Source organism: Megalopta genalis, chromosome 5 (genome assembly GCF_051020955.1).
Source record: "Megalopta genalis isolate 19385.01 chromosome 5, iyMegGena1_principal, whole genome shotgun sequence".
In the NCBI taxonomy this organism is placed as follows: domain Eukaryota; kingdom Metazoa; phylum Arthropoda; class Insecta; order Hymenoptera; family Halictidae; genus Megalopta; species Megalopta genalis.
Window position 1 is genome coordinate 14,670,963 of NC_135017.1, and position 22,363 is coordinate 14,693,325.

The 22,363-nt window shown below is 44.9% G+C and overlaps 1 protein-coding gene and 1 long non-coding RNA gene across 5 annotated transcripts in view; one reads left to right on the forward strand and one right to left on the reverse strand.

Moving 5' to 3' along the window:
• The window catches only part of Ca-alpha1T (Ca[2+]-channel protein alpha[[1]] subunit T), a 132,002-nt gene that overhangs the window by 17,784 nt on the left and 91,855 nt on the right, over positions 1–22,363 (forward strand). For all 4 annotated transcript variants that reach the window (XM_076521407.1, XM_076521405.1, XM_076521406.1 and 1 more), the window contains exons 2-4: positions 11,724–11,836; positions 16,044–16,177; positions 19,132–19,229. In XM_076521407.1, the coding sequence (XP_076377522.1) occupies positions 11,724–11,836; positions 16,044–16,177; positions 19,132–19,229 (345 nt within the window). The remainder of the gene's footprint in view (positions 1–11,723; positions 11,837–16,043; positions 16,178–19,131; positions 19,230–22,363) is intronic.
• Positions 1,860–10,662, reverse strand: LOC117226986 (uncharacterized). The gene is made up of 3 exons (XR_004491959.2): positions 9,507–10,662; positions 8,805–9,058; positions 1,860–4,572 (listed from the first exon to the last, which is right to left on the reverse strand). It is a non-coding gene; the product is annotated as an uncharacterized LOC117226986 (long non-coding RNA).

The window sequence follows — 22,363 nt, forward strand, 5'->3', positions numbered from 1 at the left end:
GAACAGGAAAGTTTTCATGCTTTGTCTACGCGAGAGGTCAGTCGAACAAAACCCACGCCTTTATTATTCAATCTAACAAACACAGTTACGGTCCTGGCTCGTTCTAACAGAGGGAATCGTGTGCTTTTTTTCACGATAAAACACTGGGAACGAAAAAAAAATGTCTCATTCGCCGTTTGCTTCATGGTTTCGAAAGAAAAAATAATGTCCTAGGGATTGACAATGAAACGTCGAGACTTCTGAACAACGTTGAATAGAACGAAATATGACAAGATGCGACAAAAAATACAACGAGGTTAAATAAAATAAAATACTACAACGTAGAACAAAATAGAATAAAATACAACGAAGTAGAAAACATTGCAACAAAGTACAGTATAATGTCTCCCTTACCGACGCTCGGATTGTCCACAAAAATGGACAATTTGTACATTATTGTACAACGAAAGATCTGAAAATTCGAGAGACTGTGACGAAATACAAAAGAAACTGGAACAAAGTGGAGCAAAATAGAAAAAGATAAGACCAAAGTGCAGCGACACAGAATACGATACAACAAAACAGACCAAATTCCAAGAAAATAGGAACGAAGAGATCGAAATCAGACGGTAATGACTCTTCCGCGTTTATCACCGCGACAGCTTGCGAAGAGCGCGATTGTGTTACCCTAATGTTGCGAGTTGGAGAGCTAATCGCGATACCGATTGCACCCCAGGGTGCAAAAGAGGTTGCCGTACCTACGGGATTAAAGGGAAGACGTTTCGAAGGGTCCGGTGAAAAATCATTTGATCGGGGCCCATTCGTCAGCGGGCAGACGGCGCGGCGTTGTAGCACGCGCGGAGTCATCCGCCGAGCAATTCGAGGATTGTATCGCGACTCCGGTCTCCGGAGACCATTTTTATCCTTGCCCCGTAATCCTCGCGATTTGTCCCTTCGTGTAAACCCCGCCGTGCCGGGAGGGGGGAAACCCGCGCTCGATTTATAGTCTTTCGCCGACGCCGATAACTTTTATCTTTCGCACCCGCAAACATTTAGGCCAGTGGCTTTATCTGGAGTGATCCCGTCGATACGCGAGCCGATAAGATGCCGCGTTCGGATAACCGCCGAGAGGGTGTCTTTAGCGGTTATGGTCGCGTCGCGTCGCACCGCGCCGCGCCGCCGGCAACGGGTTGATTGACTTTCCGAGCAAACTTGTCACTCGCTACGCTAGATCTTCGATAAAACGGTTCGGAAAATTATGGATCTTTGGGATTCACGACACTCGTTTACCGCTCCGAGCTCGGCCGCAATTTCCTCGACTGCTGCTTCAACTCCGCGAAAAATCATCGTTGGGTGATAACTTTATTTTGAGAATAAAGCTCGAAATCTCAGCTTTAAGATGATATTTTTCGATTTTACCTTTCATGGGCTTCGAGATACCTTTCAATCCTTTAAATGCGAGGTCACGTTCGCCATATCGAACATCGTCAAGTTCGACGAAACGCACGGACTTGGCAAAATTTTTCTCGCAGATGCGGTCTACGGTGGAGCATAGTCCGATCCTTCCCCTTTAATTTGCAAAAAAAGAAACTCGGCTGCGATTTTTTCCCACGAAGTTGCAGCAGTTCAAAGTAATCCTTTCACGTCCAACCCTTTCAACCCCTACGCTCAAAATGCAAGGGTTACTTGGAAGTGCTGCAACTTTGCGAGAAAAAATCGCAGCCGAGTTCGCCTTTTTTTAAATTAAAGAGGAGAGATCGAACTTTATTCCGCTGCTAACGGCATCCCTGAAAAAAATTTTACAAGGTCCGGGCATTTCGTGAAACTTGGCAATTTTCGATGCGATGAACACGGCCTCGCGTTTAGAGGGTTGTAGCTTGAAATCAGGGAAGACGTTCTTAAAGCAGAGATTCCAAGCTTTAATTTGAAAATAACGTCATCGTTCTGCGATGATTTTTCGCGGAGTTATCGTCGGTCGAAGTTGGCCAATTTTTCTCCAAGATTTGTCTATGGCTGCAACCGTTTCGAGCAGTGCATATCAGTCGAGAAAACTAAGTCGCAAGAGTCTCCGTGAAATTCGGGTGGTTCGAGAAAAATGATTGCGTTCTAAAAGGTGTTGCGCCGTTCGCCGAATTCCGGAGAAGAAAGCGGCACGAAAGGCCGCGGGAAAAAGGGGCGCCTCGAAACTGGAAGACCTCCTCGAAGAGAGCCAGAAGCAGCGAGCGGTTCGGAACTCATGAGCGACTCGCTGGCAAACTGGAGCACCGTCTAGCCGTGCAATTTCGACTGTTTCGAGTGTAACGTTCGCGGAAAAGCTTTCGCGGGCTGTTTGTCCCATGGAAACGCCGCGGCCTGGCTATCTATGATGAATCGCGTGCGCGATAAATAATGCAGGTGTTGATGGTCCGGGGAGGCAGAAATAAATTCAGTCACGCAGGTTCGCGGCCGCTCGGCTCCCTTCTAGGTCACGATGCGCAATTATTGAGCGCAATCGAGGACGATATTTATGCGCAAGTTAATATACAGGGTGTCCCATAATTCTGTCAACACCCGGAAAGCGACGATTCCTGGGGTTATTCGAAGTTACGTTTTCTTTGGCGAAAATGATATCCGCGGCTTCGTTTACGAATTATCGACGAAAAACAGCGACCAACGAGAGGCGGAAAGTTGTCGGTTCGATAAAATCTATCGTCGATTGCAAGAGGCGATTAATTGTTGTCGTTCAAATAGAATCGAAAGGATATTTTTAATATAATTCCGTCAAGAATTGTCTTTTGAATTCGATGGTCGTCGAACGAACGGTGTATCAATTAACGCTTGTTTCACGGAACGCGTAATTTTGACGCCGTTCAAATGTCTCAAATTACGACTATTATTAATTATTATAAAGACACGTTCGTTCGTATTTTTATACTCAATAAATTGTTCTCGCTGGACAAGTTCGAATAAAAGGTAGCCAAAGATCTGAACAAATAAATGCTCGTCATTTCGACGAAGAGACATAAACTGGCTTGTTTCAGCGGCTCGTACGATGCCAAGAACGATTAGTTAATTAATTCGAAGATCGATGTCGAATGTCGGGGCACGTTTCAGCCTCCATTGGGGATCGTTTCGCCGTTGGACCAGCGCCGTTAGAACCTTGAATTAGCTCGAACTCGCGACCACGGCTACTCGATTTATATATAGAACGCGATCAAACGCCCTTCGATACTAATGACAGAGTGTATATCGTCTGGCGATAGCGATCCGTCGGTCCGATACGCGACGGGACGCGTCCTAAAACGCGTCCCACAAAATTCGGGAGCTCGATGATTCGCCGAAACTCGGTTACGGCTCGCGAATATTACGCGATTTACGTCGGATTCGGCGTGTACGGCCGCCATAGTTTCGTTTTGCGGTCGTCCACGCTTCTATATTCGTATAGAAAAACGTTCTACACGCTTCTCTTGCCACCGATATTTAAATACTTTGCGACTGCGAACGTTTCGGCGAGCATTTATTCTTCGAAGAAATCATCGCGATCGAATCGAGGTTCCGATCGCTGCGATTCTAGAAGAAAATGGCACGGCGAGGGGTGAGAAAAACGCCAGAAATTCAGGGCTGTCTTATAAAGGCTTGGTCCAGAAACCTTTCCGGACAAGCTGTATGGAAACCGTCGGCGGGTTTTAGCGTTGAACGACAGGCTGCGGGGAAAAAGGCTCCGCGCGTATCCGAGGCAGAAACATCGAATTGGCTGGGGGTCGGAACGACGTGTTCGCGAACGCGTCGAAAACGAGAGCGTGAATCGGATCGATCGGTAACGAAAGGGTCGATTCGGCGTGCGGGTGGGTCGAAATCGCGGCCGGAACGAGAACGGAAGCCGACGAGGGACGTTTTCCGCGGGCGGATCGCGAGAAAGCAAGCCGGCACACGTTATCTACTTTCCACAAACATGCGGAGCGTGTCCGATCAATAAACGGCTGGCCTCCGGCAGCCGCCAGGCTCTCTTCTCTCTTCTCCGTGTAACCCTCGAATCTTGGCGTGTCGCGTCGCGCCGCGGTCGCGGCTAATGCGGGGGCGGAACGCGCGCGGCCCGGCCGCAACGCGTTTTCCAGCTCGATCCGCGACGAACCGCGCCGATCCAGATCACGGCCGCGTAAAAACAGGAGCAACTGTTGCTCCGAACGCCTCGCGAATTTTTCACCCCACGCCACGTCGCGTCGCGTCGCCTCGCGCCGCGGCGAAACCAGCGAGAGACCGCTCCTCCGAGACTCTGCGAATCTACCGATGCGATCCACAGGAATTCCCGTGGAATTCTCACGGGAATTCCCTGCTTCCCGGCTCGCGGTTTGCGACGTTTCAGCCTCTTAGTTCAGAGAACGGTTTCCTAATACGGGACACAGTTTGGCTTTTCCAGGATATTTATCGTTTCCTCCTTTTTTTTGGCGATATCTAAATAGCTATAACTTTTTGAGAAATGAGCGCACGACGACCGGTCTTGGCTTATTTTGAAGCTCGATGCGTCTGCTTTCACCGTGGGTTGGCCATTTTCCGCTAAAATGATTTTGCAGCGTGCAGGAAATAAGAAACCGACAACTTGTCCTCTTCAAGATGCTGCAAATTCAAACGTATGATATAAATTCATTGTTCGCTAAAGGCATCATATTATATTATTAAATTGATACAGAATACGCTGAAAAGTTATTAAACAAAGAACGAAATGTCTATCTTGTTCCTGTTGTGTTTTTATTTTCTGAAGAAAATTTGTATTCCGCGCAAAGATTTAGCAGTCGATTAACAACATACCTAAATATATAATTAATCGTGCCCACCAACGGATCGTTCGAGCGTTCCGAGATCAAAGATCGTGTCGCCGACACACGTAGGCAGTCGCCAGACGTTTAGATTGTTCTCCGGCAGCGTGGAAAAACCGCGGGACCGAAATTTTTTTCGATGAAAAACGAGCTCGCATAAATCGCGGCGAGCATCGGCCGAATTATTTAGGTCCGTTCCAGATTCGGCGACGGCGGATTTATTTGCTGGCCGATGGGATGGATCGTTTCAGCCGGCACAACACGCCGAAGTCGATCCTAATACGTTTGATGCGCGTCCGCGGAAATGAAAGACGGAAAGCCGACGCGGCGTTCTAACAATAGGCGCCGCGCCGCACCGGCCATCGAACATTTACGTCCGAGATCCCATTGTTTCGGCGGTTCGGCTCGAATATCTTGACCGTGGGTCTACGATGCTTATCAAAATTTCACGACTCGATCCTCTTAGCGGTCTTCCGAAGGTATATCGATCCCTTTGGTTTCATTTTAGTTCGGTATATTAGATTGAAACCGGCCCCGCGCGCGATGAACGTTTCAGATTTTCGTAGACCGTGTTGTTAGACCGAGCTCGCTAAATCGAATTGGCTGGAATGACTTGCCAGAGGCATCCTATATGAGAATCGAATCGATCCGGAGAAACAGAAAGCGTGTATCGTTGCTAGAGAAACTCGTAGCGTGGACAATTTTTCGATAGAAATTCCATGGAAATCGAAACTTTGGCGGACGACAACTCCGCGAAAGATCATCGTGGCACGATGACATTGTTCTCAAATCGAAGCTCGAAATCTCTTCTTTAAGATCGCGTTTCTCGCTCCTAAGCACGATGCACCCTCTCGCCGCTGTAACACCTTTAAACGCGAGGTCGTGGAAACGCGTAACAAACTCGCCGGTGGCGAAACAAAGTGGTGCAGCAGAGACTCGACGCATCGAACGAAGCAACGAATAACAAAGTATCGGAGAGAATAAAAATTGGAAATTTGGTATACTTAAAAGTTCCGGAGGCCGTCGTGCGTGATATAATTGCACGCGGAATCAAAGGAAGATCGTGGAAGAGCCGGGGCACGGATTTATAATTAAAAAGTGTCTGGCCCCGGTCCTTTGAGCCGCGGACTATGAAAGCGAGCCACTTAGAATCCACGTTTATTGTCGCCCCGTGTTCCTCGCCGGTGTGGACCTCGCCGTGCGGCATCGCCGGTGGATCGTGAAATAAGTTTATAACGACGTCTTTCGAGTAAAGGGAAACGAAAGATGAAGTTGTCGGAACCGATGGAAACTGGTTGGACCAATATCTTGGTCTACCGTGTTACACAAGCTTCGAGAAAACTTGTTGCAACTTCGTGCAGCGGAATCCGCGATTTTCCCCGGGCACCGTTCGAGAAAACTGGCATTAATGTTCGAAGCTGATTAGAAAACAAATTGGAAGTCGAGGACGGCCGACCAAAGGTTGTCAGCCTCGCTCGCTCTGTAACAATGCTGGCAGCAGCGTCAGTGACCGGTTAACTTGTCGCGTGAACAAAAAGCTTGCGTGCAGGCGTTCGGCGCCCGGTAATTCATACTTCTCGCTTTCCAGTTGAACCTGCCCGGCTTTATCGTCCCATAAAAAGCTTGCCCGCGAGGGACCGACGACCGAGGCGATCGTCACCTTTCTAAGTGCCCGTTGTTTCTGTGAACCGTAAATCTTTTCGCAAATACGCGATCCGTACTGTTCGCTTTCGAGCATTCGGCCGCGATACTTGCACGCGAATATTAGCAGAATTTTGAAATGCTAGAGACAAGTTGAAATGCTAGAGACAAGTTGAAATGATTTATCGCAATGTGATTTGGATATACGGTAATGCCTCCCTAATTGTCGTTCAAATTGTGCGCTATAATAGACAATTTGGGAAGAGGGGACGCGATTACTCGTGATTGGGGTATAATAATATAATATAAATTATAATATAATATAATATATAATATAATAATATAATATAAATTACCGATTGTCAATAACTATAAAAACGAGCCGCAAGACTCGAATAATCTCTCTCTTTCCAAATTGTCCATCTTTGTGGACAATGCTAATCACATTTAATTAATATTTCCTCCGTTTGTCGAGCAATTGTTGAATGAATAAAAATTTCAATTCAATTTTTCGCGAAGCTCGTTTCATCTTGGTTTCATTTGGTTAATAAAAATGATGGCGGCCGTTCAAGGATACGATACTAGTAGGGCGACGAGATAGTAAAAGTTCTGTTAATTAAATTCCCCCGAACATTATCGGGCGAATCACTCACGGTATCTCTTAATTAATTTTCCCATTGGTTCTTAAGAGCCTTTGGACAGTCATTCGTTCGGAACGAGATAGCGTGATCATTGTACGTTCCACCCACGATTATATTTGCCTCGACCAGTAAAATAATACGGTGCGACAGAAATTTGCTAGAACGAAGCAAATATTTTTACTTCGTCGTGTGTTATAATTTGTTTATCGGCATTGTAGATAAAAGAAATATTATCGAAACTGTCATTGAATTGAGGGAACTCGTCGATTGTCGAATATTTTTGCACGTATATCTGCGATATTAATTTATTAACTTCCTAGACGAAGAAGCATCGTTTAAAGTATCATTAAAAGTACTATTAAAAATGCTTCGTTGAAACTCTAACGAAATGTCAACTGCGATATCAGACTGCAATCAAAAGCGTTCGCCGTCGCGATTATAATTTATTGACAATTTTATTAATCCGTTCTATAATTAATTCTTCTTATTATCAATTTCACATGAAAACACCCTTCTCTCGAGCATAATGCGTGACATTAAGGTACAAGAATAAATGAATAATTCTATGACCTTGGAGAAGACCTTGAGAAAGTGACCTTTGCTTGCCAGATTCAAAGTAACGCATGACATTTACTTGGAACAAATTGGATGGCCGATACTCGACGAAGGAAAATCGCGCGAACGGATTCAATTCGATGTTCCCGCGAAATTCCTCCAATTTGGTAATCGTTAATTTAATGAGAGAAACGTTCATTAGTCACGCAACTCAATGAACCCAGGTGTTCGAACCCCCTCCGTACGTGTTTCAGATTATTCGCCGACACACCGGCACGCCTAATTGAACGTTCTAAGTACGGTGATGCTTATAAATAGTCGTAGAAGGGGTTCAAGATTAATTTTCCACGTACAGGGCACCGCGTCGATAGTGACGTGATTATGATGGCATCCTCGCGTCGCGTCGTCACGCGAGATAAACAAAGTAAAACAACACAAGATGACGCGCGTAACTTCGCAGAATATTTAAACGTCGATCTACCGCATCGTGGAATTGCGCGAGATTTTTTGCGCGACGTTGCGTACTTCGACGTCGCGCGAAATGAGTCGGCAAAGGGTTGGAAAAACTGACGATCTTCGAACCGTTATAACTTTGGAAAAAAGAATCGTACGACAATGCACTTTGGCTCATTTTAAAGCTCGAAACCTCTACTTTCGTCGTGTCGCGTGCATTTTCACCTGCGACTGTTTTACGCGTCGCGGCGAGCGGGAAACTGAAGCCTCCTCGTAGATGCTGCGGACCGAGGGGTGCACGCGCGTCGAGGAAAAACCAGAATCGACGAAACGGAACGATGAAGTCGAACAGTGTTGAACGTATCGCGGGAAAGGAGCTGCGGCGAAGGTGCTCACAAGTTGGACCGACTTTAGGGACACTCCCGGAATTTTGTTACCGTCGTTCCGCGAAACTACCCCTATCAAAATCGTCGGCGGAGTTTGATTGGCACTACGGTGCTCGCACACCGGCCAGAGCAAAAACTCTCGATTTAGCACCCTGTGATTCTTTTTACGGGGCCGCGACAAGGACGAAGCCTTTATCCTTATCGTTCCTCGAAGATTTCGAGGATCCACGGCGGAGAACGTTATTCCCGTTTGACGAACACTTCTTTCCAGTTCCGTATCGCGGAGTTAATGGCTCGCTCGCTTTCGAACAATCGTAATTAACCCAGTTCTATTAAAATAGCCCCGGATGACTTACTCGAATCTAAATTGCAGAAGACAGACCCCGCCGATGTTGCTTACTCTTCCCCGTTGTTTCCACGATTTACGAATTCTATTCGAATGGAACCCGATCGGGCGAGTTATGTCTGTTAGTTAACGAGTCCTGAATAGATTTCCTGCGTTCTCCGTTTTACGTTTCGCGCGGCCAACGTTTCCGCAATCAGATCCGCAATTCTAATCGGTCCATTGAATTTATTCGGCATTGACGAGCCAGACGTCCTTTCAAGTTTTCTGGAAGAATTCAATAACATTAATAGTGATAATGATAAAATAATAGCGATAATAATAATGAGAAGTAATAGTAGTAGAAATAGAATAATAATAACGGTAACAATAACAGAATAATAGCGATAATAATAATGAGAAATAATAGTTGTGGAAATAGAATAATAATAATAGTAATAATAACCAGAACAATAGTGATAATACTAACGAGAAATAATAGTAGTAGAAATAGAATAATAATAACAGAACGATAGTGATAATACTAACGAGAAATAATAGTAATAGAAATAGAATAATAAATAATAGCGAGAATAATAGTGAATAATAGAATAATAATAATAGAGTAATGATAATAAAATAATAATAAAAATGTAAGAAGCCTGTGAAACTGAACGGTTGATTAGAGGCTCGCGAGAAAACATGGCGTGACCGTAGTCAACAAAGAAATACATACGTGTATAAGAGTCTCGGCTGGTCTATCCCTGGGAAAAGGAGTTTTATCGAAATCAATGATCCGGTGTCAGCTAACATTTGTCTGCCAGTCTATAGGCACATAACGCCTGAAGATTGGTTAGCGCTGGTAAATACAAGACAGCGTCGGTAAATACACACCGTGTGTGTAGAGCCAGGAACGAAATAGGTGTCGATCGAGTCTCGTCGAATTAAGGAACTTCGCTTTAGCAAATTTTAGAAGAACTATAGTCGAACTGTAAAATGACTCCGTAGTTCATTGCCGTGCGATTCTTTTTTACCAAGTTACACCGGTTCGAGAGTTGTTCACGAATTGTTCAAACCCTTTCGATTCCTTCTCTCTGCTGCTCGACGAAAATCCATTAGGCCGATTGTATTTCTTTCGTTCAACCGATGAAAAAAGCAGCGAATTTATGGCATCTTTTCATCGGACAAGCGACATCGACGTTCGCGATCGAAGGGAGAAATTCTTTCGCCGGGCCAAATTTATCTTCGAGGCTCGATCGATGCTTTCTAAAACGAATCGATCCATCGGCATTATCAGTTCGATTTTTCTGCATCGAGACAGCCGATTGAATCGCGATTACCCAGGGCAATCGAAATGGTATTCGATCGTTCATTCGTTGCAACGGCAAAACGTAGAAACAACGGACGCCGTGGAATTTATTCGAAGCTAAACTCAACTTTATTATAATTTTAGCAAATAAACGCTTGAACGAATTTACGTAGAAGATAATGTAACACGTCCCATTGGATAAGCATAAATGTGAAATTAAACTAAAGGCAGAGCAACCGGATTCTGTCATAAAGGGCTGATAATCCCGCTGAAATTTTCCCGATCGCCGATAATCGTCCGTCAACTCGATAAATTGATCATGCTCTTTTTCCCCCCTTTAACAGCGATTAATTCCGGACTAGCCACGGGAGACAAACTATGTACAGCCGAGCGATCGTTAACTATACACACGCACACGCACACGTATTCGGACTCGTTCGGTGCCCGCATCGCGACGGATCGCGCCGCGACAATTTGCTATTATGACATTCCGGTATCGTGTCCGTCGCGAAACGAACCAACGAACGAACGAACGAACGATCGATCGAGGAGACAAGACATAGTAACTAATCTCGCTGATCGATTCACGGTTACCAAGTGACTGTTACCTAAACACGATCCTCCTCGGTGCGTGACCTAGGCCTCGGCTTTCTTTGATCACGGATAAACATAGGAGGAGCTCTGTTGACATTTCGCCTAAACGGCCGAAAGGCTCTCAACCGTCCCCAGTCGTCGTCGCGGGTAGTACAAGATGGCAACCGGCTAGGACAGGGTGCCGCTTCGTGGTCTGGAAGGGTGCCTCCGTCGTGTACGCCTGTGTACAGACGTGTCCGAGTGCTACCAAATGCTATTTGCACGGTTGTTCCCTCGGCGGCGACGCTTTCCGCCGAGAGCTTCAAACGTTTACTTTGGGGAATCATTGATTTTCGCGACCTTCGCGCGGAATCTTCAAGGTCGACGTCCTCGGGCCGTACACATTACGCGCGACGACAACGGTGGAGTGTCGCAAGGAATCATTCGATGACAGATATTCTCTCGTGGAACATTTATTCGGACGATATTCTCTTCTTGCGAATGAATTGTGATACTCGATTCGGCGATCGTTGAACTGAAACAATGTTAAGGTTAGAATTGTTGTATAATTATTCGTTAAATCGATTCGTTGAATTACCCTTACCTCGTAGCATCGACAGCCTAATCGACGCGCAGTCGAAATTCTTGCAGCGTTGGAACGAAAGTGTTCCAATGAAATGTTCCAGTGGAGATTATTGTAGCATTGTTTATTTATTCGATTCGATTGGCCACCCTAAAATTATAATATCGAACGGAGTCAACGAGGATCGATGCAGCCAATTTAATATTCAACCATAACCGGAGCTGCCATTTCGTCCGACCACTTTATGCAATGTTTATCCTTTAACGCTGTTTGCGGCTTCATTAATCCTAATTGCAGTCAACATCGCCGAATTGCAAGCGAAATTACAGTGTACACCTGAAATCAATGGATTCAACATAAATGGTAGCAATCCGATGTTCGATTACCCTTCACCGTGCACGTGGCTATTCTACATGTAACGTTTAATATTGTTTGCAGCTGCGGTAGATCGCGATTAATATATTTCCTTAACAGTTTATCGTGGTACACGTGGTTCGAGAGAGTGAGCATGATGGTGATTCTTTTGAATTGCATCACGCTGGGGATGTATCAGCCGTGCGTCGACGACCAGTGCGTGACAAATCGCTGTAAAATATTACAGGTACGTATATGCCCGCAGCCGCATAATACCCGTATGCACGGATACGTGTCCGTGTCCCATTAGGGAAACACTGTAACGAGCGTTGAAAAGAAACGAGACCGTTAAATCACGCTTGTCCTTGCATGCTGCACGCCTCCATTTTGCCCGGTGGTGCTTCGCGTTTCACTTTTGCGAACCGTAAACGCTGCAATTACGATCCCCGGCGCTCTGATTAAAAGCTTGCAACTTGCAACGCCTGCAATCGTAATCTCCGATCGAGGAGTTTCGGTCATTGTGCGCGCGAACCTAAGCCGCTCTCCTCGCCGAGGCCCAAGTCCTGTCGCGAATACTTTTTGACGATGTCGAGGACGATTGCGTGATTATTCCCTTGCCTCGACATTTATTTCTCCATCTTTTCGCGAGTTTTCTTTGTTACGTTAGATCGGAGTTCGTCGGATTACTTTCGTTCAGGTTTGTTTGTTATACCTTTCTTATTCTTTTTTATTTATTTTTGCCTCCGTTTCTCGAAGATATTTCCGACAGCTTTTTTACATTTTTTCTTTTTCTTGGTATTCATATTAATTAATATACGTACGATTTATTCGAGGCAGCCTTAAAAATTCTGGCCGATTTTTGTACCGTGAAAAAGGCCATTTACAAATGTTCCAAATGTCGCCATTTTGCCGTCTCGTATTTTAAAACGGGTCGCGCAGTAATAAATCCTTGCCATACAAATATATGTATTTCCATTTAAATCCGCGAATCGGATTACGTCGCTGAACCTGGAATAAGATTCTGCAACGATTTTTTTTTTCTTCTTCTCTCCGCCGTTAGGTGGTCCGGAAAGTTAGTGCCGTTTCCTGCACAGTGACTTTATTATCCGTTTTTCTCCCCCAAGAAATAAAATTTCGTTCGACTTGGTGAGCACGCGGTCTTCCAGAAATGTTTCACGTGCGCCCCTTTTTCCCTCCTTTTCTTTATATAGTTTTCATTTTTTATTTTTTTTTTGTGGGAAACGCGGACGAAGGGGACAGCGAGCGTGCATAAAATGCATTCAGATTGCATTACGTACAATGCATTAAATAGATTACTCTACTTTCACCCGGAAATTTTACCCTCGAGAAATCATGCGTTTTAGTCGCGGCAAAGGGTGCGAAGAAACTTGGAACAATTTGGAGAAAAATGTGATAATCGTGAAATTATTAACAATTTCTTAAACAGAGTCTGCGAGTAACCTAGTATTTTATGATAATTATTTTGTAATAATCGAATAGCGCTAAGTATTAAATTTTAATTTATTGATCAAATATTTTGCCTACTTTCATTATTTTCTATTCAAAATTCAATTACAGACACGTTTGCACATATTCAACGGCAGATTCGATTGAAAATTAAAATTCTATGGTTTTTCAATTCCCATTCATCCGTGCTCTCAGTTTTTCCTTTATCGGTAAAAGTTGCTTATAAATTATGTTCACGTTCATATATTTATCGGATTTTCTTTGACAGCGACGTGTCCAGCTAAAATCCGCCAAATGAAAACACAAACTCGCCCCAATAATAAAGCAATCCCAGCATCCGAATTGCAACTGCAAACCATTACACTTGGTCCAGCAATGTTTCACGGTTGGCCAGAGATTTTCACTGCGAAGCACCACTTCATTCGCTTTACGCCGTATCAGTTTTCGCCCATCAGACCCGAAAATATTAAATTCCCTCTCATCTGCGAGAATCACATTTTTTCCACCATGTTTCCTCCCCGGGAAGAATTTCGTACTTCGAAGACGCTCGAGCACCTAATCTCGAGGCAACTTCGAGCTTTTTAAGGAGCCCGAAAGTTACGCAATATTTGCGCGAAACGGAACGGTAAAGAGAAGCGAGAGGGCCCCATCGATTAACCTTTTAGGCACGACGCGCCACTATAGTGGCTTCCGCGGATATCATCTTTTAGAACGACACGCCACTATAGTGGCTTTCGCGGATGTCATCTCCCTGGACGACGCGCCACTATAGTGGCTTGCTCTGGTAGCTCACTCGCTCATCGTTCGAACCAAATAACCGTCTTCATATGCATTGTTTCACACTTCTTTTGTCTCCACATCGATTTACAACAGTCTACAGGGTGTCCCAAAAATGTCTCGCAATCCGGGAATGGCGGGTTCCTCGGATCATTCGAAGCAACTTCTTCCTTTACGAAAATGTTCTCCGAGGCACCGTTAACGAGTTATTAACGAAAAACAGTGACCAATAAGAATCGAGTACGGCCGACGCGAGGCGGCCCAGTCAACCAGCGCGCGAAGCCCAGTTCCGCTCATTGACTCGGTTGCCTCGCGCCACCCGAGCTCGCCTCTCATTGGTCACTGTTTTTCGTTGATAACTCGTTAACGGAGCAAATTTTTGTAAAGGAAAAAGTTGTTTCGAATGGCCCGAGGAACCCGCCACTTTCGGATTGCAAGACATCTTTGGGACACCCTGTATATACAGACAGAATATACAGTATCAGACTCTGCCGCGTCCAGAGAAATAGCCTCGCGCAGAATTCAGCCGTGCCTAAAAGGTTAAATTAGCAAGAAATCCGCAGGGGAAACAGCGCGTCGAAAACAAAGCGCCGAAGGAAACGAAAACCGTGAATTTATCGGACAGTCTCCCGCCGGATATCGCGTGGATTCGTTTTACAGGTGGCGTAAATATTATATAATAATATTATAGTTAATTCGTGCATTCGTCAGATAAAATATTCGTCCAGATAAAATACAGAACCGTGAAAGCGTTTCAAGAATTTACAAATACGATCGCATCGCATATGTATATTCAACAGATCGACGTGCTTAGAATCAAAGCCTAAATACCTGGCGGGAGCGGCTGCTGTACATCTCGCGATTGCTGCAGACGATGTTTACGTTGCGTGGAAATCCGCGGTCCAGTTATTAGATCCGTCGGCAGATGTTGGATCGCGAACGCGTTCTCGTCGATGCACATAATTCGGAAGCGTCGGCGAAAGGTTTTGGATGCGAGAAACAGGCCCGAAATACGATTATGTCACATCGTCGTGGCGCGGCACAATAACGACAACTTCCCTCCGTAATTATTTCCTAAGACGTCCCAGGGGGAGCGCTAGCGGGGCCCGCGGTCGTCCTTCCGCCGCCAGAGGGCGTCCGGCGCGGACTAACCTACAGGACGAGCGGAGAGTGCGACGCAATTGTTACTACGTCGCGATAGAAAAGAGAACGAAATCATGGAAGAACGAAAGAATGCCGAGCGAATTGGTAAGAAGTCGGCAGCGAGAACGAAATGCTTAGAAAACTACGTGGAAAACAAAGGGACGTTGGACGAAGTAGCAAAGAAGCGAATCGGTAAGAAATCGGTAGGATGGTAAGAATGGTTAGAAAGCGAGGCGGCAAAGTACAGGAAGGAATGTTTCACAGATATAGGAAAGAGGAATGGTAATATCGAGCAAATTTGTAATTAGTATGTAACGGGAACGAAGCGGTAGGATATTATTATATTAACTCCAATGAATATTATAATAAATTGGAAGTTTAGTAGATGCTTATTTAAAGTTAATCCAGTAACAAAGACTGCACCTATTGAAGGTACATAATGAAAATGACCAATAACATAATTATGTGTCGTGAAGAATGATGTATAATTCCTGATAAAAAAAGGTGTTACTATAGTAAATCAAAAAAGGTGTTGATATAGAATAGGGTCGCCTCCTCCTGAAGGGTCAAAAAGTCGTGAATTTGGTATTCGTACTCTCACCGGTGGCATTGGAAGAGCTTCGTTTGTTTCCACTCTCGCGCGTCGCGGTACTCGGCACGGTCGAAAGCTTTTGTCATTCGATTCGGCATAGAGCGCGTGTTTATTGGCGAAAGAGGAGTCGCGTCCTTCGAGGGCCGGGATAAACGATCGCGGACCGGAAGTTGACGCGAGGCAACGCGACGCGCGCCGGCCTCTGAGGGCGAATTAGAATCAAAAACAGCTCGTCCGGCCAATCGGGGCGAGTGGGGATTGATTAATGGCGCTGTTTACCTTGCCCCCCTCCTCTCCCGCGCTTCAGAATTCGCACGGCACCGCAGAAAACGGAGGCAAACACGAGAAACCAACATCTGGCGTTCGATGAGTAATGGAACTTGTGTGCTCGAGTGTCCTTGATCAACCGCGCCCGATTCAATTAAGCGCCCTTTCGCCTAATCAGCCCTTCTCCGTCCGCGGACGATGCTTCCAGATGTTCGACGACATCATCTTCGCCTTCTTCGCCCTCGAGATGACCATCAAAATGGTCGCGATGGGCATATACGGCAAGGGCACCTACCTCGCCGACTCCTGGAACAGGCTCGACTTTTTTATCGTGGCTGCCGGGTGAGTGTCTTTATCGTTCTAAAAAGAATACGTTGAATAACGATGATGCTGAATAAACGTTTCCATTGTATTTCCTCTGTTATCCGTGTTTTCTTGTTAGCAAATACAACGATAACAATGTTCTTTGCAGATTGAATATATTCGGTAAACGAATTCCAGGAAATTTATCCAGGACTTTTGCGACGGACTGTAGCGACGATTCGTCGAACGGCAAACATTCTCAAAGCGAATAACTAAAAGTTAACACGGTGCACCCTTCGTTCACGGGTGACCGAATTCTTTGACCAGTCAGCAGAATCAATTTTTCGATATCGGTACGGCAAGCAGATTGTCGTTAATATCTATGAGATGCAAGGAAGGGTCTGCAACGAAGGAATCGCTATGGCTAAATCTTGGCTTTCAGTTTCCGGTTCGTTTGGTAAACTACCCCGTCTAGGGGATCTTCACGGGCGAATCGTCGGACGAGATTCTTGCGGCAAATTTATAGTAATGCACGATTGCGCGGCGCGACGACACAGATTAATCGAATCGGAGAGCCTTGGCAAAATTAATTATTGTCCAAACAGCGTTTCGAATCGTTCTTCGAGTACATATTATCGAATTGTTCGACTTCACTAAACAATTGCCAAACTATCACGGCGATCTATTATCCGATCTCAGGCTTAGATTATTCTCCGGATTGAATTATTTTCTGCATTGAATTATTACCTCAATTGTATTATTGTCTCGCCGGCATTGTTCCCCCAAGTATTAACGAATTATTGCCCGACTATTACTAAATCATAGCCCAAGCATCGGTGAATCACTACCCGAGCACCTAACTCCGAAACAATCGTCGCATTTCGCGCAGCACTAATTGCAAGACAAACACGGAACATATAACACCTGTAATTAATTATAGCCAGGGCTCATGGCGAGGCCGCGGAACGTTCATTCAAACATCCAGATTCATATTTTATTCGACGCCTTAATGCCACCGCGGTTCACAATTTCTCCGGTTCCCAGAAAATCGTAAAACGAGAAGAGCTTGAAAAGCAACTCGAAAGCTGCCGGGGCTTTTGTCGCTAATCCGAGGATACGAATTAAAGGAATTTCTTTTGGAAAATATCAGCGTGTTCGAAAGGAGAATAAGGGATCTTTTTAATTCGTCCTGCTTTCTTCTCTCCCCACTCTCTCTCTCTCTCTCTCTCTCTCTCTCTCTCTCTCTCTCTCTCTCTCTCTCTCTCTTGTTCCCGCTCGCTCGATCTCTTGCTGCCTTATGACGTAATTTTACGTCAGCAGCTACAAGCTATAAAAGGACATTTACTTTATCTGCCAACACGGTCGTTGCGGCTTCGCAAACAGATGCTTCCGGATTTGCTCGCGTAATTTTCTGCTCGGTTTACCGGACAAATACGCGATTCGATTATTATCAATTAGTATATATTTTATTAAGTGAGAAAATAAACATTTTTACCGGTGCTTCGATGCGATAATTTCCATTCTTTGGTCGTCCGTTGTTGTTATAGCTTTGTTAACGAGCGAGAATAAAAGACGATCGACTAAAACCGAGAAAGCGGTGAAACGAAAACCGCCCCGGTGCTTGAAACAGCATAAAATCCGCGGAACGCTATAATGGAGGCGAATAATATGCGAGGATTAACTATTAATAACAATGAGATAATATTATGCTTGCCGCGAAACGGATAACACTGCTGTCTATTAAATTTAGATTGAAATAATCCCTATGGCTCTGATTCGTTATTGCAAACCGAGTAGTTAATTAAACCGGCAGTATAACTAGACTACGGATGTTTATCTAGAAGAGCCGTGTTATCGCGCACTGTTTCACGAACGTCCAGAATGCACTGGTACAGTAAGAATAAATGTTCTCCGAACGCGGACACTTTTCCTCAGCGATAAATGACAACGCTATTCAGGCGACAGATATTTCGGTGCGAACGCGTTTTCGCGAAGTTAAAGCGTCGAGACGAATTTTTCATTTGGAAAAGTGCATCCGTTTTAAAAAGGTTCGACAAATTGGATTTATCGTTCGCTTTGCGCCGCATTTAACTGCATTACGGTTATGTAGAACCACTTATGCAATGGGACTTCGGCAGGACCGTTAAATCGAGTTGGTAGTTGCGTCGTTAAATAGACTCCAATTCAATTCCGCACGCAAAACTCTAAATACAGGCGAGTCTTGTGTAACACGACGAGACTCTGCAACACGGTCTCGCTGCAACACAGTTGTCGAATTTCGCGTATTCGTTGCAACGAGATCAGCGGAGTCGCGGAAATCGAGATACCGTAGACCGAATTAATAAGCAATGTTCAACGACCTGTAAAAACATTGGAAAATTTTTCTCGCGACCGCGCATACGATCGATTTAAAGATCGAAGCTTCCTCTTTCCAACGACACCTTAAATCTTGACCTACGATTTTTTTTAGCCGCCTTACGAGCCATAAATGACGACCAAGTTTGCCGCTTGTGGTGTATATCGCGACGACGACGTTCAAAGCTTGATAAAACGCTCCCAAAAAATCGTACATGAAGTTTTTCGAGCTCGTTGCAAAGAGGAAGGTTCGATCTTCGAATTCGTGGTAGATTCAACCGTGAAAAAAATTTTCCAAAGATTCTACAGAAGATGAAATTAATCCTTTCCGAGAAGAGACGTATTTTCGGTTTTCCACCCGCCGTTTTATGTAAAAATGTTTTCATAAACAAAACTAATCGACGTATTGGTTACAAACTTTGTAGAATTCTTCAGGAACCTTTGAAGAATATATTTTCTGCGTCACAGATGGCGGTTATAGTGATTCTACTTAGGGCAATTTGGAGTGGAGTCTGAACATACGAGATCGATGTTTCAAGCGACGATGATTAACGATAAGAGAACCGAGATAATTGAGAGAAGAGATAATTGATGAAGTGGACGAAGAAGTTAATCCGCGCGTTTTCATTTTGTTGCAGCGCCCTGGAGTACTGCTTGAACGTGGAGAACATGAATCTGTCGGCGATACGAACAATAAGAGTTCTAAGACCCCTGCGCGCCATCAACAGAATTCCGAGTGAGTACGAACGAAGCAACGGGGGCGTGCAAAAAATTGTCGACACTTCCCCCTGTTCGCATGAGAAAAAAGTTACGCGGGCATCGATTTCGCGATGCGCGCGTGCACCGCGAATTTTATCGGCGCTTTTACGCGGCTGAGTAACGACGGCGATCTCGATCTGTTCTGAAACGAGCGTACACATTTCTTTCCGTGCGCCGGCACAGTTAGATAATCCGTTCGCGTGTGACTTTCCAGGCGATATCATTACCGCCGACGACGTTCTGTCTCGTTCATTAACGTGAAATCAGGCTACAGGCTACGCCGCGGCGCGTGGTTTGTCTCGAGAGTAATCGACTTTCTTCGTCGAATCGCGGGAGAACCGTTTCATTCGCTTACGACGAACATCGAGTTGAAAAGTTGCAGTAAATTCTCCCTAATTCGCGCTCGATTTTGGAACAGGAGATACGATTATTCGAGCCTTATAGTCGCGACTATATTTTTGTCGAAGTTTTAAATTCTCGAAAATATTGTTGATATTCAAACGGCTATAACTTTGTGCAAAAAAATTATACAACGATGAAACTGGGCTCATTTTAAAGCCCGAAGTGTCTACTTTCGAGAGATATTAGTCAGTTTCTTCTAAAAAAATTTATTTATTATATGACGGATGGGAAACCTCGTTCTAGATTTTACACAAAACCTCGAATATTCAAAAAATTGATGATATTCGAGCAGCTATAACTCTGTGCAAAAAAATCGTACGATGATGAAACTCAGCTCATTTTAAAGCCCGAAGTGTCTGCTTTCGGAAGCCGTCCATCGATTTCTTGAACAAAATTTATTCGCGACACGGTGGATGAGAAACCTCGTTGTAGACTTTACGCGAAATTTCTAAGCTTCGAAACATCGACGATATTCAAAATACTGTAACTTCGTGAACAAAAATCGTAGAGCAACGAAACTAAACTCATTTTAAAGCCTGAAGTCTCTACTTTTTCCGTGTATAATTCATTCTAGTCAAAAAAATTGTTTGTAGACACAGCACGCGGGAAGCTGTAACAGTTAATATGAGGCAAAGTAGTAACGAGTCATTTATGGAATCTTGGAATTAGAATCGGCATAAAGTAAATTCTCCCCAATTGTCCATTTTTGTGCACAATCCGAGCGCGAATTACGAAGAATTTCCTGTATTTATATTTACCGATGCCGACATTTTCTCGCACGTTTCCCACAATTTGCACACGTTGCAAACGCGTTCTCTCTTGGCGTCGTCATTAAATTCATGAATTTTACGGTCGCGCGTCATATAGCGCGGGGAAGAATAGCGTGTAGAGGCCCTCTAAATCATGAAAATGAACAATCGAAGGAATGTACGTGGCGCTTATAAGCTTAGGCTATTTTCAGCCGCGGTTCGTCAACTGTCGAGCTACAATTCTTGTGCAGAAGTTTTTGGATAGTTTCAACTTTCCTTCTAAATCGCGAATCAACAGCCTTCGAGCCGTACTATTCTTAGCGATACGTCGCTTATAGATGCACTTATGCCTGTGCAGTTCACATCCCATAATAACAAACCTGTCGAAATGCTTTCTCCTTCTATCGTAATTTCCGACGCGTCGCCGGAACATTTCTATGGGGGGATTTTTAATGGACGAACACCGGATGATCGAGCTGGATGCGGTATTATGGTCGTTAGAAAATTCGCGGCGTCGAGAATTTCTTTAATAAACACTTCTGCATCGGGCATTTCCCATGAACAAACGGAAACAGGGTGGAAACGAGTAACAACCTTCCGCAACAATTTCCATCCCGGAGGCCGAAAAAATTGGTAAACAAAAAATTCCCGGATATTTCTATCGGGGTCCCCTGCGAACAAGCCTGGGGAAAAAAAGCTCGGACCGTTTAGGTCACCAAAGTTTCCTTGTTAGCGACCGTTGTTCAATCTAACCTTTTAACGCGGAAGTTCCGTCTGTGTGCGAGAAGCCCACGGATTGGAAATCAATTCGCACACTTGTTACCATTTCGCTGATAACCGGCCAGTTTTTAGCTTCGATCCGAGATCAAGGAGTCGCCGGAGACCGGTAACGTAAGCAAATAATGGTGCGGCGGGCGCGCGTAGTTCGGAGCAGTTCGTAAATAAATGATAACACACCGAACGAATATAAATTGTTGCGACGGGTGCACGAAATTAACGCGACAGTCGATGTGTCGAACGATTAACGTTACTTTCCGTCTTGCCCTAAAATCCAAATAAAAGATCTTGTCTGCGATGAAGAAATAACAAGTGTATCATTCGTTGGAATTATTTACACGATTTTCCAGTGAAATAAACCAATCGAATTATCGCTTGCGAACGAAATATTGTAACTTGTCGTTCGCAATTTGCTGTTTATTATTTGAAATAAAATTGGCCGAACTTCGACGCGCGGCATTTATTAATTCGTGTTTAGAGACGATGCTATTCGAAACGATTTACCGGCGTCGTCGCCGTCGTTCGTCGATCATTGAACGTGACTAATGCAGGATACTCGCGGCACAGCTGAATAAGTCTATTTCCTCGGTCCGTTGCATAACCGTTTTGCAAAGCAAGTCGAACACGGCGGGCTTAAAACCCGCGAAAATGGACGGGCCGCGAAGTTACGTCGCGCGCGGCAACAAACACCGGCGAGCAACGAGAAGCTTCCGTTTGCTCGCCGAAAATCCGTCACTGTCGCATGCCGGCCAGAGTCTCTCATCCGAAAAGTATCTTCAGCCTGCCGCAATGCCGCTGTCCCCCCCGCTAGAAACCAGATAAATAAAGGGTTTTGCTATTTACGTCGCTAGGGGGAAGGATAATGTCACCTCGGCGACGTAACCGGAAGATGAATTTAGCTTTGCTCGGGTAAAGGCGACGCAGCGGAAGTTCCGCGAGCCACGGATAGGCCGGCGCCGGTTATAGAGACTGATCTTTCGACCGTGGATCTTAGACGCGCGTTTATGGCAACAAAAATGCGCGGAAGAAAACGCGAGTCGGAACGCGGCCGAAAGTGCGATTCATTGTTCTCGATCTATTAAGGTCGCTCGTGGAACAAAGACAGCTTTCTTCGCTTCGCTTTCCGAGATTCTTCGCCTGCGCAGAGATCTTTTTCTGTTTTCTGAGATTTTTTTCTGTTTAA